Source organism: Plecotus auritus (genome assembly GCF_963455305.1).
Source record: "Plecotus auritus genome assembly, chromosome: 2".
Lineage (NCBI taxonomy): Eukaryota > Metazoa > Chordata > Mammalia > Chiroptera > Vespertilionidae > Plecotus > Plecotus auritus.
This window is the reverse complement of record NC_137771.1, coordinates 34,416,607-34,435,075: the sequence shown is the minus strand read 5'-3', so window position 1 is coordinate 34,435,075 and position 18,469 is coordinate 34,416,607. Positions and strand designations below refer to the sequence as shown.

The window sequence follows — 18,469 nt, the reverse complement described above, 5'->3', positions numbered from 1 at the left end:
TATAATCTTATGGGATCACCATTGTATAGGTAGTCCATTGTTGACCAAAAATATCACTATGGAGGACATCTTACCTAATAATAGACAAACATGTAAATTGACCGTACCTCCGCTACACCCACCAGCCAATCAGGAGTGATATGCAAATTAACCAAACAAAGATGGAGGTTAATTTGCATACACAGGCGCCGAGCAACCGGGGGCGGGTTGGACACTTGTATCATCGCTATGGCAATGACGCAGGCATTCCCCCCCACCCCTGGTCTCTCAGGGCCTCTGGGCAGCGTGGGAAGGTGAGGCCAAAGCAGAAAGAGGCGGCTCCAGGGCTGGAGTAGAAAGGTGGTGCTGGCAGCCAGGGAAAGGAAGGCCTATTCTAGCACGAATCTTCGTGCATCAGGCTTCTAGTGATTGTATAAAAAAATTTCAAGTGGCACCTTTCATTTCACTCTAAACATTTTCTATCTTCAGAACTAATCAATCCTAGAACCGTTGCTTGCCTAGCTGGTTCAATTTATTACATTAGCAAGGTATTCAAGAAACCAAACTGTAGAACTGAACTCTAAAAATAAATCTGCTTCATACAAGGAACAATTCTTATGTTATAGCCATAAATGTAACTTCAAACCCTATGCCACAATTTAAAATTTATTCCAACACACTATCAGACAGACAGGTAGCTAAAACAGTGAAAATTTCCCCAACTATTTAAAAAAAACCCTCATATGGTAAAGGAAAAGCACAACTTTTTTCTTTATTATAATACTAGAGGCCCAGTGCACGAATTCGTGCACTGGTGGGGTCCAGCTGGCCCACCCCGATGGGGATCATAGGGGGTGGGCTGGCTGGGGTGAGGGGCCATGGGTGTTTGCCAGCCGCCCCCGCCCCCAATTGGAGTGGGGGTGCCCGCTTGGGCGAGGGGCCAGCTGGGGCAAGGGGTCGTGAGCAGTTTGCCAGCCAGCCCCACCCCTGATTGGATGCCCACTCAGGGGCAGGCCAAGGAGCCGAAGGAGTTCCAGTCATTCCGCTGTTCTGTCAATTTGCATATTACCCTTTTATTATATAGGATGCCTAGATCCTAGAGTTAGCTTCTTCCTCCAGGATTAGCCTGGACATTTACCTAGCTATGAACTCTGGTGAAAATTATATACAGAAACCTCTATTTGTAGGAATGCTATGCTGTGGGCTAATTAACAGTAGTACCATAGGAATTTCTATCAGCTTTGCAAAGCTTTCTTTTTTTAATAATTCTTTATTTTTGAAAGTATTACATATGTCCCTTTTCACCCCTATTGGCCCCCTTTAGCCCGCTCCCAGGCCCTCTTCCCCCGCAAAGCTTTTTAAAATGAAATATATATCGGAAAATTCTAGAAATATGTTATAGATAATTAGAAAAAAATTAAAATTGGAGAAACAGCTACCTTAATATAAGTTTCCAGGTAGAAAAATCTATAAAGTAGAAGAAATATAAACTACAGCTATATAATTAAGAGTCTTTTCTAAAACTCTGCCATTTATTTCATCCTTTCAATAGTCCATATACCCTAAATACTGCAACCTAAACAAAATCAATAGATGTATCCTTACAAAAAATGAAGAAACACAGCTTAGTAATTACATTAAAAAATTTAAGCTGTGAAAAAGTAATTATTGATAAAACAATAAAACTGGATGACATTCCAGTTGTTTTTATAATATTCCACCTGGTTGACACATAATCTATATAATCAGCACCCTGGGTGCTAATAATATTTCAATTGTATATACTGTACTGGAAGCAACATGACTTAGCTGAAACTTTCTTTTGTTAACAAAGTAGTTACTGCTTATTTTCTGTCCACTGGAATATCTTATTTTCTGCAATTTATCAAGTTAAAGTTCAGAACATGCCTCTTTAAAAGTAGGAAAGTTAATGCCCTGTCCGGTTTGGCTCATTGGTTGGCGTATTGGCCCGAGCACCGAAGGGTCTCAGGTTGCAGGTTCGGTCCCCAGCACCATTTGAGATGTGTGCTGGAGGCAACCAATCAATGTCTCTCTCTCACATTGATGTTTCTCTCCATCTCTCCCCCTCCCTTCAACTCTCTATAAAAATCAATGGAAAAAAATATCCTCGGGTAAGTATTAATAAAACAAAAAAACCTTTAAAATAGAATACCATTATAGTTCACAAACCTTGTATTCTCATTTGTGGAAGAAAAAATAATCACTGCGTATAAAAAAATAAGCAAAATTTAAAATATATGTGCCTTTGCCAAACTGATTTTCATAAAATATCTGATAACTGATTTTCATATATAAGAAAGTGAAGCAAATCAACTACTAATAGAGTGCTGAAACCTTTTGGGGTTTTATATACATTCTTTAAAGGCAAATTAGCAAAAATGCAGTAAGTAAAATTAAAATATACACTAAAATATTATTCCAAAACAACTATTTTTATATTTCTGTATCTAAGAACTATAAGTACACCACAACATCTTACAGATTGTTTACAAACTGTATCCTACCTTGCCAGAGGTTAAAATAAACTTATCAAACACATAATGTAATTCCTGGGTGGGGTGGTTATCATCATCAAGGTCAGAAGCATCTTCTGTAGCTTTGCAGTTGCAAGAGGTAGCAGATGTGTCGGTGCACGCACTCTGATGTGAACTCTCTGTTTCTAAATCTGACCTGCAGTCTATACCAACAGACTCATTTGGGTCAGAGGATTTACAATCAATGCAATTACATTGGCTGAGCTCCTTTTTTAAACAAGTTTCTGAAGGAACTAAATCATCTTGTTTCTTAATTGATTTTGGCTCTAATTCTCTGCCTTCACTGGTAGAAAGAGATGAAGATTCCTGTCCATGTTCAGCCAAAACTAGTTCAGTTACCAACAAATTGTCATCTTCAGTAATACATCTCTGTGATGTACATTTCATTTCATCATATTTACCAGGTTGACCTCTTTCTGCATTTATGTTTTCTGTGCTTTTCCCAAGTTGAATGCAACAATTAGATGTCTTGTCAGTCTTGACTGGTTTCTTATTGCTTATTTTCCCTTTTTCTTTTTTCATGGAATCCACAGATTTATCTGCATCCTTCCTCTGAGGACAGGCAAAATATCGATAAGCTGCCCTGAATCTCTCCACAACATATTCATAAACAAGCTGGCTGTTTAAGCTCCGTGCAACATTCCTCTTGACTGAAAATGGATCTAATAAAAAAGAAAATGGTCAGTTGATAAGTATTTACTAACAAACTACGTTTTCAAGATTATACAAACAGTTCTTAACTGCTGGATTGTAAGCAGAATACATTTTCCCAAAGCTTTTCTAAACTAAAGTCCCAGTGAGAGTCCTTGAAAACTTAGTAGGGGAAATACAATAGCAACTTTGTTTCCTTTGTTTCTGTCTTAACATAAAAAAAACTTTTAGAAAAGAATAATAATAAGGTAATTAATGAGAGAATGGCTAAGGAGCCCAAGTCAGTAATTACAAAGTTTCAATGATGAAATTGCTGAAAACAACTATGTCAATATGCCTCCCAATAGTGTCACTGAATGAAAATTTTCAAGCTCTGGGACCCATTAATAATTTTCATTTTCATAGTATTCTTTAGTTACATACTCCTTGCAATTTAAAAACAAATAAAATATAACCTAAACTCTCAAAGCTTCAGGTTCAAAAAATACTGACTTCACGATTTAACTTTAGTGAGATCAGAAAATTAAAGAGAGAAAGAGGAGAAACAGAAAAGTAGGAAGAGACCTAAGAAGGTAAAAATTAAAACGAAATTTAAATGTTGATCCAATCTAAAATGGCTATGTTGAAAAGGCTTGCAGCAACTCATACTTCTGAAAACATTTATAGGTTTTTGGATTTTATAAGCCTTAAATACAAGTATGTCAAGGAAAAAAGAACAGTAGCACCCCAAAAAAACAATACATATTTTCTCCATAACTGAAGATCATTAAGTAAAAAGATTAACAGGACATGGCTGCTATGGTTGAAGCATCTGTTACTTTTTGCTGTTATCTAAATAAAGGGTTTAAAAAGCTTTTCCTAGCCTCTTTTCCCCTTCCAGAAGAAAAAGGAAGAGAAATTATGATGGCTGCAGGTTTCAGAGCTCATTTATTTACTGTATATAAGAGAGTATAAGATGTGAGGACATGCTTGAGTGTATGAGAATATGTGTGGGTTCAATTCACACTAGAAGGCCAAAAGTGGGTTGCGGGAACCGAAGAATTTTAAACAAACTGAAGGCTAAACAAACTGAAATAATGCACAGAAATTCAATTTCCTACCTATAAAAAGTAAGTGAAATATTGTGAACTTAAAGTTTGTAAGAATTTAGAAGAATTAAAGAATTTAGAAGCCAGTGCACTATCCCTCCAAGGGAGCACACCCTCACCTTGCCCTTCCCTCTCTTCTTCCCCCATAGGCATGCAGTTCCTAACTCTAAGGGACTCCCACAAGACTCGCATCCAGGGAGCAACAGGCCCGACTTGTCCCAAAGGCCCCCTTTTTCTGACTTCTTAGTGAGCCAAAGCAGCCTAGCCTAGACTCATTTCACTGTCTGGTCTCTCCTAGTGCTTCTTCTATCCTAGACCCTTCCTAGTTTCACTGTCTCCAGTTTTAACAAACATCCTCTAAAAATCACCTGGACTTGCGCTGTGAAATCCTTCCTGTACAAAGTCAAGAATCCACACACTACCAGCTGGCCCAAGGCAGGCAAGCTCAGGGCCAAGTCCCCTTTCCAGTAATAAAACTGCCCCCCGCCCCCACCCCCCGAAAATCATGTCCTGCCCCATGAAACCCTATTCTCCACTTATTTTTTTAAATGGTAGAATTAATATTTTGTTGTCATTTACAATCAGATGGCAGTGGAGTATATAGTCTCTATGCTTGATCTTTCTTTTATGTAAATAAAAAAATTACAAGAACTGATAGCTGGTTGTTTTCAGAAAACATGATTAAACTAATTCATTGATGGTGACATCAAGTTTTTCCTTATTAGCTCCAGAAAATTCACCTTTTTGTCCTATTGTAGCCCTAGCTGGTTTGGCTCAGTGGCCTGAGGACTGAAGAGTCTTGGGTTCAATTCTGGTCAAGGGCATAAGCCCAGATTGCAGAATCGATCACTAGTAGAGGGCATGCAGAAGGCAGCCAATCAATGATTCTCTGTCATCATTGATGTTTTTCTCTCCCTCTCCCTTCCTCTCTGAAATCAATAAAAATATATTTTAAAAAAATTTAGAAGCCATTCTATTAATTTCTGTACCTCTAAATATCTTAATGTTCTTGGATTTGATGTAAAACCTGAGTTGTCAACATCAACTGTTTTTTTCTTTAGTGTAATCACATTTAACAGATGAGATCATTTAGAAGACAATAAAAACTGGATTTTAAAATTATACTTCAAGTTTATGACACAAATTTCTTCAAAAAGATCTTGTAGAATTAATATAACTATTCTATTTTTCTATATTTTTGAAATTTTTTATAATTAAAAATTAAATAAAGACATGTAAAGTAAGCTAATATCCCTAACCAATCTAATATTTAGAGATTGGAAATATTTAAATGAGTATTAATCCTATAAACTATAACGGACTTGACAAAAAATTTATATAAAATATATGACAACCTAGTGGCATAGATAGTACTAAAAGTCAAGGGGTAAAATTTATAACACTGAATTAGACACAGACGATGAGTGGCACACAAAAATTATTCTCCAAATGAAATATATCGTACCTTCAATGGCTATTCGCCTTTTAGGCCAGTTTTTGTTTTCTCTTGTTAAAATATCTTTTATCCGTACACATATGACATATTCCTCCAAAGCAAAATCCAGTGTGTAAAATTTTAGCAGCTCTAACCATAACTGTCCCAGGGATACCTGGTTTGGTGTTGCCAATGTTAAAGGAGACTGGAAAAGAAAAAACACTTTTCATTTACGTTTCACAAACTAATGAATCATTTACTTTTCACTTTAAAAAATCCTTACAGATCACTTTTTCAAAAACTAAGCATAAAGGAGCAACCTGACAAAAAGCAATTTGTGGCATAGCTGGGAAGAGAGTGCCAGTTTACTAACTCCTAGGATTTTGTGTTCTTTCCACTAGACCAGAAATTCTCAACCTTCGCTGCACATTAGCATCACAGCGGAAATACGAAAACACACTAATACCAGAGTTACACACCACTCCCACCTCCCATACCCTTCCCAAGATTCTAATTTAACTGACCTGGACTATGAACTGGGTATTGAGATTTTTAAAGCTCCCTAAGTGATTTCCATGTGCAGCCAAGGTTGCAAACCACTGTATAACAATCACCACAGCTCCTCGCTGCAGTAATTACTTTTAAAATCTAAGTAAATATCCTAGGCTTGCAAAAGCTAATTCCTTCATTTGGCAAACATTTATTTAGAACTTACTATGTCCCTGGCATTGTGCTAGGGATATAAAAAAAAAATGAGAGCTCACACTTACACATAATGCTCACCATGCATCATTCACTCTTCTAAGTGCTGTGCGTATAATTAATAATTCTAACAACTCCATGGAGTAGATACTATAGGGCAAAAATCTGACTCAGGGCCACATGGTTACTGGGTTCATGTTGCTAATCACTATAACATACTGCCATTCAAATAAGGTATTGGACTACCTCATAGACTACTAGGAAAGGAAGAAACAATTTAGCAATGCTAAAATTGGCCTCTAATGGGGAGGGGATGTGTAACAGAAGAAGCAATGACTTCTAAGGGAATTAGCTAAAGACTGGTGGCTAAAAGTGACCACTAGGAGCATAAAGACATGAAGCAGTCATTCATTCATTCAATTCTACAACCATTCATTGATTACCTACTATGTGCCAAGCACTTGGAATAGATCCATGAAAAAAAAAACAAAGATCCTTGCCTTAGCGGAGCTCACTTTTCAGGGGAAGAACACGGTGAACAACAAACTTAGTAAGTAAATTATATAGCAAGTCAGAAAAAGAAAAGTGCTGTGGTGCCCAGCCAGTGTAACTCAGTGGTTGAGTGTCAATCCATGAACAAGGAGGTCATGGTTTGATTCCCAGTCAGGGCACATGCCCAGGTTTCGGGCTCCATCCCCAGTAAGGGTGTGCAGGAGGCAGCCAATTGATGATTCTCTCTCATCACTGATGTTTCTATCCGTCTTCCCCTATTGCTGAAATCAAATTAAATTTAAAAAAAATTTTTTTAAAGAAAAGTTCTGTGGAAATTTTAAAAAGTTGAGTAGGTTTAATAAAGGGATGGGAATATGGGAGCAGGTTTCAATGGTAAATAGAATAGTCAGGATAAGACTTGTTGAGAAGGTATAATCTGAAGAAAAAGGAAACGTGTTCTAGGAATAGGAAATAGAACAAACACACTAAAGTAGGAGTGTGACTAGCTTTAAAAAGAAAACCAAGAAACCTAGTGTGGTAGAGAGAGAGGAGAAAACAAAAAGAGGAAAACAAAAAGCTAGCCAGTGAGAACTCCTTGGCTTTTATCCTAAATTAAGTGAGGAGCAACTAAAGCATTTTCAGTGTGAGAAGGGGTAAGAGCATGATCTAACTCAAGTTTTGGAAGAGCCATTCGGACTGAACAGATTATAAGGGGCAAGGGTAGATGAAGGGAAACTTACTATGACACTCTGGTAGTAAATCAGGACAGAGATGATGGTGGCTAGGACCAGTGAAGGTGGTAAGAGGTGGTCAAATTCTGGGTATTTTGAAATAGACATGACAGAATTTTCTGACAGGCTCATATGGAGTATGAAAGAGGGATGACTCCAATGTATTTTACTAAGGGTGTAGTGCCATTAACTGAGATGGGAAAACTGCATATGAAGCAAGGGGAATACTAGGAGTTGAGTTTTAGATACAGTAAGTTTAAGACATCTATTAGACATTTGAGTAGAGACATTATATAGGCAGCTGGAGATACAATTATAGTATTTAGGAAAAAGGTTTTGCTGAAGATTTAAATTTGAGAGTCATCATCATACAGACGGTACTTAAAATCCAGGGAATTGGATGAGATCACCAAGGGAGTGTAGATAAAGAAAAAGGGGTAGCTGGTTTGACTCAGTGGATAGAGCATCGGCCTGCAGACTGAAGGGTCCCAGGTTCGTTTCCGGTCAAGGGCACATGCCCAAGTTGTGGGCTCAATCCCCAGTAGGGGACGTGCAGGAGGCAGCCGATCAATGATTCTCTCTCATCACTGATGTTTCTATGTCTCTCTCCCTCTCCTTTCCTCTCTGAAATCAATAAAAATATATTAAAGAAAAAGGGGACCAAGGACTGAGCCCTAGAGCATTCCAACATTAACAGGCTGGACAGGTAAGGCAGAACCAGCAAAGAAGACTGAGAAGGAATAATCAGCCATGGTTGTAGTGCCCTAAAAGTCAAGTTAAGAACTTTTTTAGAGAAGAAAATAATCAAGTGGCAAATGTTGCTAAGTCAAAAAAGATAAAAATTGAGATATGACCATTAGATTTAGCATTGTGGAAGTTACTGACATGATATGCGTTTTGGCAGATTGATACAGGTCAACGCCTGATTAGTATGAGGTAAGAGAAAACAAAGAAATTGTAAATAATGAATATAGACAATTCTTTCAAGCACTTTTACTGCAAAGGGAGCAAAGGAATAATTAGTTAGGAAGGGAAGTGGTGTTGAAATTTTTCCTTAAAATAGGATAAATAAAAGCATGTTTGATTCAGTAAAGAATGAAAAATGGGTAACTTAGGAGAGAAAAGATAAGAATTGCTAGAGCAATGTTCTGGAATAGACAAGTAGGCATGGCACTGAATACAAAAGTGAAGAAAATGACTTTAGATAGCAACACCAGAAGTTCCTTTATAAAAGCAGGCAATAAGGCAGAGTATGTGAGTGCAGAAAGTGGTAGATGGTGGTGGGAGTGTGTAGAAGTTCTCTTTTGATTGCTTCCATTTTCTCAGTGAAGTAATAAGCAAGAGGAAAGTGGGAGAGTTGAATGGACTAGAACATATATTCAGGGAACAACATGAACATTTCAGTAATGTTCACATTTCTGTTGTCTAGTTCAGAACTGGAAGTCCAGAAAGACTATATCCTTCTAGAGGACACAATTCATGGATATTCAACTTTTGTTCTTTAGCACTTAAGATAATGCTTGGTATGTAGCAGGCCCTCAATAAATGAATGCTGAATGGTTAAATAAGCAAGCCGTACCCTAAAGGACCATAGGGCCTTTATTTCTCCACCAATCTGCCAACATAATTCCCATAAGCTAAAGTTTTGGTTACAGCCCAACTCCTGAAGGAAATTTTCCTTGTCTAAATGAAAAATATACAAAGAATTACTTTGACATGATTCAAACAGCAGAAGTCTCCCAAAATGAGTTGTAAATTCATTAGGGAATCTTGGTACTGAAAAACTAAACCAGATCAACCCCTTACATTATAGATGAGGAAAATGAGGCCACGAGGTTTATTCAAGATTAGTCAGTTAACCTACTATTAAAATGGCTTCAATAGAAGGCATCACAAATACTATAGATAGAAAAGCAAAAGAAACAACAACAAAAAAAGCTTACTTTGCCATGTTTTCCCTTTATGGCATTACTTTGGTTGTCTTTTTCTGTCTTCTTGGTATCAACTTTTGGTTGGTCTGCCTTAGCTTTGTTTTCCTCAGCAATTGAGTTTTTCTCAGTTGCACTACTTGAATTATATTCCCACTTCACAAACTTCTCTTCTATTATGCCCTTCAGCTGAAAGTCATCCATTCTTTTTGAGTCAAAGCCTTCAATCTATATAAAAAGGCATTCCAAATTGGTAATAGAAAAATTATTTTTTAAAAAAAGGACAAACAGACAAATCAGAACTCCAGTTTAAATTGAACAGAGTACTCTGCAAGAGCAAACTATGTATGTACATACACATGTCACAAACTCATGCTTACCCAACTTCCAAGTAAACAAGGAAGAAGAGGGGGTTTTCTTTGTTGTAGAAAAAACATCACCATTAAAGCAAAACAGTAAGAAGGAATTCCGCCATCAGTTTGGGAATCAATATAGCACAACTGCAAAATGATGGGGGAAAAGTACCACCATTTATTTCAGCTTTCTTTAATTTTCTTTCTTCCTTTAACAACAAAAGTAGCTCCCCCCACCCACCATAATCATTGTAAAAAGCATAAAATATAATTATCTATATATATAAAAGCCTAAGCGACCGTTTGATCGATAACTATGACGCACACTGACCACAAGGGGGCAGACGCTCAAGGCACAGGCATGGAAACATAGAACAGACTGATGAATCTCAGAGGGAAGAAGAGACGGGGGGAAGATGGGAAGAGATTAACCAAAGATTTTATATGCATTCTAGAGGCCTGATGCATGAATTTGTGCACCGGCGGGGTCCCTCGGCCTGGCCTGCGGGGATCGGGCTGAAACCAGCAGTCTGACATCCCCCGAGGGGTCCCGGATTGTGAAATGCACAGGCCAGAACAAGGGACTCCACCGGTACACGAATCCATGCACCAGGCCTCTACTAATAAATATATATATATAAAATATATGATCTGAAATCTCACCCACCTGAAATAACTATTAACATATTGGTGACCATCTTTCCATTAATTTTTTATTGCATATAAAGACATGTATATTTTAGTTAAATGGAACCATATCATACAATGTGCTTTTATTGTAGACGCCTTTAAAAATATTTTGCTTCCACTTCTGCCTCATGTTAATAATCTTCTAAGTACTCCATGCCTTCTTCTGTATTCAAATAACCATACACAAATATACATACATTTCTATTTTCTATATAAAAACAGGAAAGATTTTGATTTTTGTCATCTTTTTACCAAAATTTTTATTATAGACATCTCTGTATATTACTCTTCTCCCTTAACAATGCACCAAGAAATGTCCCTCTAAGTCATTAGTACAGATCTAACATTCTTTCAAATGGTTAAATTATAGTCTATAACAGCCTTGGGCAAACTACGGCCCGCGGGCCGGATCCGGCTGTTCTATCCGGTTCTCTTGCTCTCCCCTCCACTCCTTTACTTTGAATTTATATTAGTTCACACAAACACTCCATCCATGCTTTTGTTCCGGCCCTCCGGTCCAGTTTAAGAACCCATTGTGGCCCTCGAGTCAAAAAGTTTGCCCACCCCTGGTCTATAATCTGGATGGTTATTCAATAATTCCCCTACCCAAGGATATTCACACTTTGTTCTCAGTTTTTGCTACTTTAAACAATACTGTAATATTTATCCTTATACAGATTTCCTAAGTACTAGTGCTTGTTTATGAGCTATATTCCCAGGAACATATTTGCTGGATTAAAAAATGTGATATATTTCAATTCTAACAAATAATTATAAGATTTTAAAAATTATCAATGGTAAGCATGTCAAACTCAAAGGCTAACACAGACCAAATAAATAAGGTTTAAGTTTATGTGGACGGCAAAAAAACAAAAGCTTCTATTTTCATAGAAACGTTAAGTTTATTTTAATAGAGACATGCTGAATACAAAGGGCTGAAATAAATGAGTAATCATTAACATAAATAGAACATTTTAATAAAAATATTTTTTCTTGAACATTAACTTACCAGACACTGAATAATTGCACAAATTAATAAGCGTAACGCAAATAAACCTATTTTTCTTGTTCTCTGAAAGCAAAATATTTCCTGTTGTGCACACTAAACAAGTCAGTCCAAGACTAATGACGTGGCAATCGGCTGCTAAAATATTCGCTGCTATTATTAGTGGAGAGAAATGATGCACCTGTGCCTAAGGCGCGTAAGGGAAATGAATGCAACGTGATTATAGTAATCAGTCATTAGCGAACGTTGTATTTCGTTATTAATAATTATGTATAACAGGATATTGTAAAAATTAAGTTATGAAATTTTTATTAAAATGTTTCTTATATACCGTTATATTGGTGGGGCTGCAAAAATATTCATTGTGGGCCGCAAGTTTGACATGCTTGGTCAACGGAATGGGTGCAATGTCTCATATTTACTAACCACTTGGATTTGTTCTTTTCTGAATAGCCTCTTAAATCTTTTGCCAGTTTTTCTATTTTTACACATTACATATAAATTCGTATGTGTTCTTTTTCATTATAATGACCCTTTATATCTGATACATGAATTTGAAAAAAACGTTATTTTTCCCAATCTGCTTTTCTTTTGGCATTATTTATGATACCTTTTACCATATAAAATGTATTCATGTTTATGTAGCTAAATATGCTTATTTCATACAGCTTTTAGGTTTCCTATCATGGTCAAAAGGTTTCTCCAATAGTGTGTGTGTGTGTGTGTGTGTGTGTGTGTGTGTGTGTGTGTGTATACAAACATATACACATATATATACACAAACACACACACACATATATGTTCTTCTGTTGTTGTTATTTCATTTTTTTATTAATCCTCATCCAAGGATATTCCCTCCATTCATTTTTAGAGAGTGAAAGGGAGGGAGGGTGGAGAGAGATAGAGAACTATCGATGTGAGAGAGACACATCGATCAGTTGCCCTCCTGCACGCACCCTGACTGGGCCAGGGACAAACCTCAAACCCAGGTATGTGCCCTTGACTGGAATCAAATCCCGAACCTTTGAGGTGTGGGCCAATATATATTCTTAAATTTTCTTCTAAAATTTTTATTTTTCATTCAAGTGCAACTTATTTTTGCATTTAGTGTGCTAAGGGTCCAACATTATTTTCTTCAAGAAAGATGCAGTTGTTATGGCACTATTTATTAAATAAATCACTGTTTTATCACTAAAATAATGTCTTTTATTTTTTCATACATTAAAATCTCATTTACACTAGGATCTACTTTCAGGCTTTCTTTTTTGTTCCACATATCTATTTGTCTATTCCTATGCCAATGGTATGCACTTAACTAAATCAGTTTTGTAGTGGTAAAGTGAGTCCCCCTTTACTAGTCTCCTTCTGAGTTCTTTTGGCTATTCTCAAAGATTCTTCCATACTAACTTTAAGATCATTTTATCAACATTTTAAAAACTCCCGGTAATTAGAATTAAAATTACTGAATATTTGAATATTAATTTAATGCACTTTTACATTTTAAGAATACCACCTCCTTATCCAAGAACTTGGTATCTTTGCATTTTCCAAAAATTAAGGAGTTGTCATCAATTACTCACTTCCCCTCAACTCTAATATCAAGTCCTTCCTCCAAAACTTATTCTAAATCTGTTTACTTTGCTTCAAATCCACTCTAAATTTACTATAGTTATTCATAACTATTTTGTTCCTATGGAATGATTTCTGTTACAGATTAGGCACTCCTCTGTTCCACTCACCTTAGCCCAATAACGAAAGGCTAACACCAAGGGAATAAAGACAGGTTCCATTTTGCCAATAGCAGCAAGTAAATCAGTAGTGAGGCATGCCATATCATTTCCTGCACTCACTCTACAAAGTAAGCCACTGTGAATGAGAAAGGAAGAAATTTCACTGCATTAATACTTTCAAAAACATAATATTTCAAATCCTGTGGCTATCCCTTCTAGTCACTGTATTTTAATACTTTAGAAGGCATAATAAAAATAAATGTTTTAATAAACTTAGAGCTTACTGAAAACTATGTATCAGTTCCATCACTAGAGTTTCATATAAATTAAAGATGTTTTAAATGTTCATTTGTACTTCAGAAGTAAGTTTCAACTTTAGTACGTATTTAAGTTCATGAGAAATTAATTTTAAAAGCAGCATTATGAATCACCAAAATTTGATTTGAGAGAAAAGACATTGATCTTATCAATGTCAAATAATACAACGTAACTTCCTAGTACATTCTTTTTGCTTTGCACAAAAAAAAAGAAATTCTGAACTGATTAGCTGTACTTCTTGACTCTAATATTTTCCTATCCAAGCTTCCATGATTTTATTGACATGCTATTTTCAGATAAGAGATTAGAAAGGATTTATATATTAACCCACAAGTAATGCTCATATGTAAGTGAAAATAGGAACTACCATAAATGGGGTAACAAAATTGTAGAGGAGATATTTTGGTGGCAGGGAGAAGAATGTATCTGAGGTTGCCACACAGAGACAATTAGACACGATGTAATGGCAAAAATACCAGACATCAGAATACCTCCATTCCAATTCTGATTTTTCCCTAAATGATATGAATTTGGACAAATCACTTATTTGTCCTCCAGGTCTCAATTTTCCAATCTAGAAAAAAAGGAAATTGAACTAGATCTTCATAGATCCTTCTAGTTTTGAATAAGAAAATATAGTAATCTTAAAATATAAGATATATAGGTTAATAATCAATAAAAGAACACTATTATTTCTGTATTGTTTCCATATCTCCCACATTGAGCTAAAATAGTTATTTTAGTTTCCTTTTTCAAAAGTATTTTACGCCAAAACCGGTTTGGCTCAGTGGATAGAGCGTCGGCCTGCGGACTGAAGGGTCCCGGGTTCGATTCCGGTCAAGGGCATGTACCTTGGTTGCGGGCACATCTCCAGTAGGAGGTGTGCAGGAGGCAGCTGATTGATGTTTCTAACTCTCTATCCCTCTCCCTTCCTCTCTGTAAAATATCAATAAAATATATTTTTTTAAAAAAAGTATTTTACTCTTTCTTAATCCTATAGATATGACTAGAAAAGCAAGATTAGTCTTCAATGACTCGTTCAGTGAACTAAAAATTAAGAGTCTGATAGACTGTGAGCTCCTTGAGAAGAGAGACTATTTCTTACCTATGTTTGTATCCCTACAGGAAAGCATTACTTAACATATAGTAAATGTTCAATACTGTTGGGTGAATAAACTTTAGAAAAAAATTAAAAGTTCTGCACCTGAATATTTTGTTTTTATCTGTTCTATTTCTTGTTCACATGCTTTTAGTAAGCCGGCTAATTTGAATAAGTAGAAACTAGCCTAGTCATATTAACCCAAGGAGAAATAAAAAACAAAACTTGCATATTTGGATGTTGTCGTTATTTTTTAAAATACTTATTTTTTCTTCATTGTTACCAACCTTTTCCGATCTTTGCACACCACAACAGGAACTTTAGCGTGAAAATCAGATTCCACATCTACATATAATACTAATAAGGGGGGAAAAAACAAAACAAGTAAGCTAATGTCAACATCTCTAAAATGCTTACTCTATGGTAAACATTAAGTAAGTTTCCTTCTAAATATCACTCTCATTGTTTCTATGGGATAATCTACTCTTCTTGTTACCAGAATCAACCCCACAGGATCCCTTATCTCTCTTGGTACCATTTGCTGCATATCACAAACCACAGGCACAGTCCCAGATACTGTCTGAAAATTAAAATCACCTTAAGAAAAAAAGGTTTTAACATCCCTAAGAGTTTGAATATAACCAAGTAAGTATATAATTTAGTCAAAGTTGTTAAACCTTCATAGATATAGCCAAGAGAAGGCACCACTTACTTCGAGGGCTATTTCCACAGGAATCATAAAATGAGAACCTACAATGCTTTGAAAATTTGGTTCTTTTAAAAGTATCTGTGGAAGTAAAAGGCTAACTCTTCTGGCTTCATTTCCCATAAACCTATGAAGAGTCTGCCCAATTAAAGCTCCTAAGGCTGGACTACGGATGAAGCACATTTCCACTCTTAAGTCCATCTCTGTATCTCCAAGGTAGGCCCCATGCCATAAATGTCAAATCTAAATAAAAATAGATGCATTAGCCCTAGCTGGTTTGGCTCAGTGGATAGTGTCCGCCTGCGGACTGAAGGGTCCAAGGTTCAATTCTGGTCAAGGGCACATGCCCAGGTTGCGGGCTTGATCCCTAGTAGGGGTCATGCAGGAGGCAGCCGATCAATGATTCTCTCTCATCATTGATGTTTCTATCTCTCTTCCTCTTCCTCCCTCTCGGAAACCAATGAAGATATATTTTTTTAAAAATAGATGCATTATTTCATTTGCAGTTTAAAGAAAATCTCTTAGTAGTACTTTTTGGGATTATTAAGTTATTCAAAAACCATGTGCTGAAAATCTCTATGTCAGGAGTTGAATTATACTTGGTGAATATAACAATGAATAAGATACAAAGAGCTCAATCAGGGGTTTGGAAAACAAATATTTAAACCAACAAATCCTGTGGATGACAGGATAGAGGTCTTTAAAGAGTACAGGTTTTTAAAGAGAGGGAATAAAAAGAAAACCATCAATTTTACAAACAGACTGCATTTTGTAGACATATGTTATATGACTCAAGATGATCTATTTGTGTATTTTAGTGGAAAAGACCTATTTAAAATTTTTTTGCTAGGTTAATACTCTCCAGTGAGTCTAAAGAGGTAAAAGCTCTGTGTTTACCTCCTATGTGTAATATGTTTTAAAGTTTTTGTGCAATTAGAGACAAATATTTATTAAGAAAAAATGATATTAAAATCCCTTTACAACAGTGATTTTCAACATTTTTCATCTTCTGGCACATATAAACTAATTACTAAAATTCTTTGGCACACCAAATATATTTTTTAATTATTATTTTTTTGCCAAACTGACAAAAAATAGGTTTAATTTTGATTGATTAAAAAATAGTAACTACCGCCCTAACCGGTTTAGCTCAGTGGATAGTGTCGGCCTGCGGACTGAAGGGTCACAGGTTCGATTCCAGTCAAGGGCATGTACCTTGGCTGATCAATGTTTCTCTCTCATTGATGTTTCTAACTCTCTATCCCTCTCTCTTCTACTCTGTAAAAAATCAATAAAAATTAAAAAAAAAATAGTAACTACCTACCCATTTTGCTCTAAAGTGACTTTTTAAAAAATCAGGTGCCTATACTTGTATCTAAGGATTTCTGGTACTAGGAATTAACCAATCAGACATGACCTTATTATGCAACATGACCAGTAAGATGCAACTCTATTATATGACCTATATATTTATGGTTCAAGACAGGGCATTCACACCAAATGGCTGTGTCATTTTTTTATTTGACAATATAAAGGAAAAGGGGTCAGAGCCACTGTGTATTGCATATTTTAAAAATTCTTGCAGAACACCAGTTGAAAACTGCTGCTTTACAAGATAAATAGACCAAATTAATCCCTTAAATATAACTTTCCAGAAAAATGGCCAACAATAAACTGATAATGGAGAACTAATGGAGAAGATAGAGAAAAAAAGGAAGTTAAGAACTGATATTAGAGCCAATAAGAAGATAAGATTAAGGTCAATAAGCTATCTCTTCTAAGCCAAACTGCAAATATTTTTGCCAGGTACTTGCAATTCATAAAATCTAAGATGACAAGCCTATCTAATAAAAGAGTAATATGCAAATTGACCATCACTCCAACACACAAGATGGCTGCCCCCATGTGGTCAAAGATGGCTGCCCCCATGTTGACACAAGATGGCTGCCACAAGATGGCCAGCAGGGGAGGGCAGTTGGGAGGGACCAGGCCTGCAGGGGAGGGCAGTTGGGGGAACCAGGCCTGCAGGGGAGGGCAGTTGGGAGGAACCAGGCCTGCAGGGGAGGGCAGTTGGGGGGGACCAGGCCTGCAGGGGAGGGCAGTTGGGGGGGACCAGGCCTGCAGGGGAGGGCAGTTAGGGGCAATCGGGCTGGCAGGGGAGGGCAGTTAGGGGCAATCGGGCCGGCAGGGAAGCAGTTAGGCATCGATCAGGCTGGCAGGGGAGTGGTTAGGGGGTGATCAGGCTGGCAGGCAGAAGCAGTTAGGGGCAATCAGGCAGGCAGGCAGGCGAGCAGTTGGGAGCCAGCAGTCCTGGATTGTGAGAGGGATGTCCGACTGCCCGGTGAGATCGGGCCTAAATGGGCAGTCGGACATCCCTCGAGGGGTCCCAGATTGGAGAGGGTGCAGGCTGGGCTAAGGAACTCATACCCACCCACCCACATGCACAAATTTCGTGCACCAGGCCTCTAGTAGTAATAAAAATCACAGCTGCAGAAATTTCTTAAGTTCCTATATACCAGGCACTTTTCTAAGCTATTGCTTAACCCATTTCATTCTCACAACTTCCTCATAAAAAAGATACTGTATTATTGCCATTTTACAGATGAGAAAACTGAAGCATGAACATTAAATAATTCGTCAAAAAACATACAACCATCAAGTGGCAGAACTAAATTTTGTGCCTAGAAAGTCTGGCAGCAGATCTTGAGTTCTCAAGCATTTATTTCATAACAAGAAAAGCAGTAAATAAAAACAAAAACAAAATAATATTATAGCCAAAACCGGTTTGGCTCAATGGATAGAGCGTCGGCCTGCGGACTGAAGGGTCCCGGGTTCGATTCCGGTTAAGGGCATGTACCTGGGTTGCGGGCACATCCCCAGTGGGAGTTGTGCAGGAGGCAGCTGATCGATGTTTCTCTCTCATCGATGTTTCTAGCTCTCTATCCCTCTCCCTTCCTCTCTGTAAAATATCAATAAAATATATTTTAAAAAAAAAAATAAATAAAA

The 18,469-nt window shown here is 36.9% G+C and overlaps 1 protein-coding gene across 7 annotated transcripts in view; it reads right to left on the bottom strand.

Annotated features, from left to right (window-relative positions):
* Positions 1–18,469, bottom strand: part of TUT4 (terminal uridylyl transferase 4) — a 122,147-nt gene that overhangs the window by 38,056 nt on the left and 65,622 nt on the right. For 6 of the 7 annotated variants that reach the window (XM_080657219.1, XM_080657220.1, XM_080657221.1 and 3 more), the window contains exons 8-13: positions 15,045–15,114; positions 13,350–13,476; positions 9,942–10,061; positions 9,577–9,789; positions 5,739–5,913; positions 2,505–3,196 (exon numbers count right to left, since the gene is read on the bottom strand). In XM_080657219.1, the coding sequence (XP_080513345.1) occupies positions 2,505–3,196; positions 5,739–5,913; positions 9,577–9,789; positions 9,942–10,061; positions 13,350–13,476; positions 15,045–15,114 (1,397 nt within the window). The remainder of the gene's footprint in view (positions 1–2,504; positions 3,197–5,738; positions 5,914–9,576; positions 9,790–9,941; positions 10,062–13,349; positions 13,477–15,044; positions 15,115–18,469) is intronic. The other variant, XM_080657222.1, reaches the window with a different exon arrangement.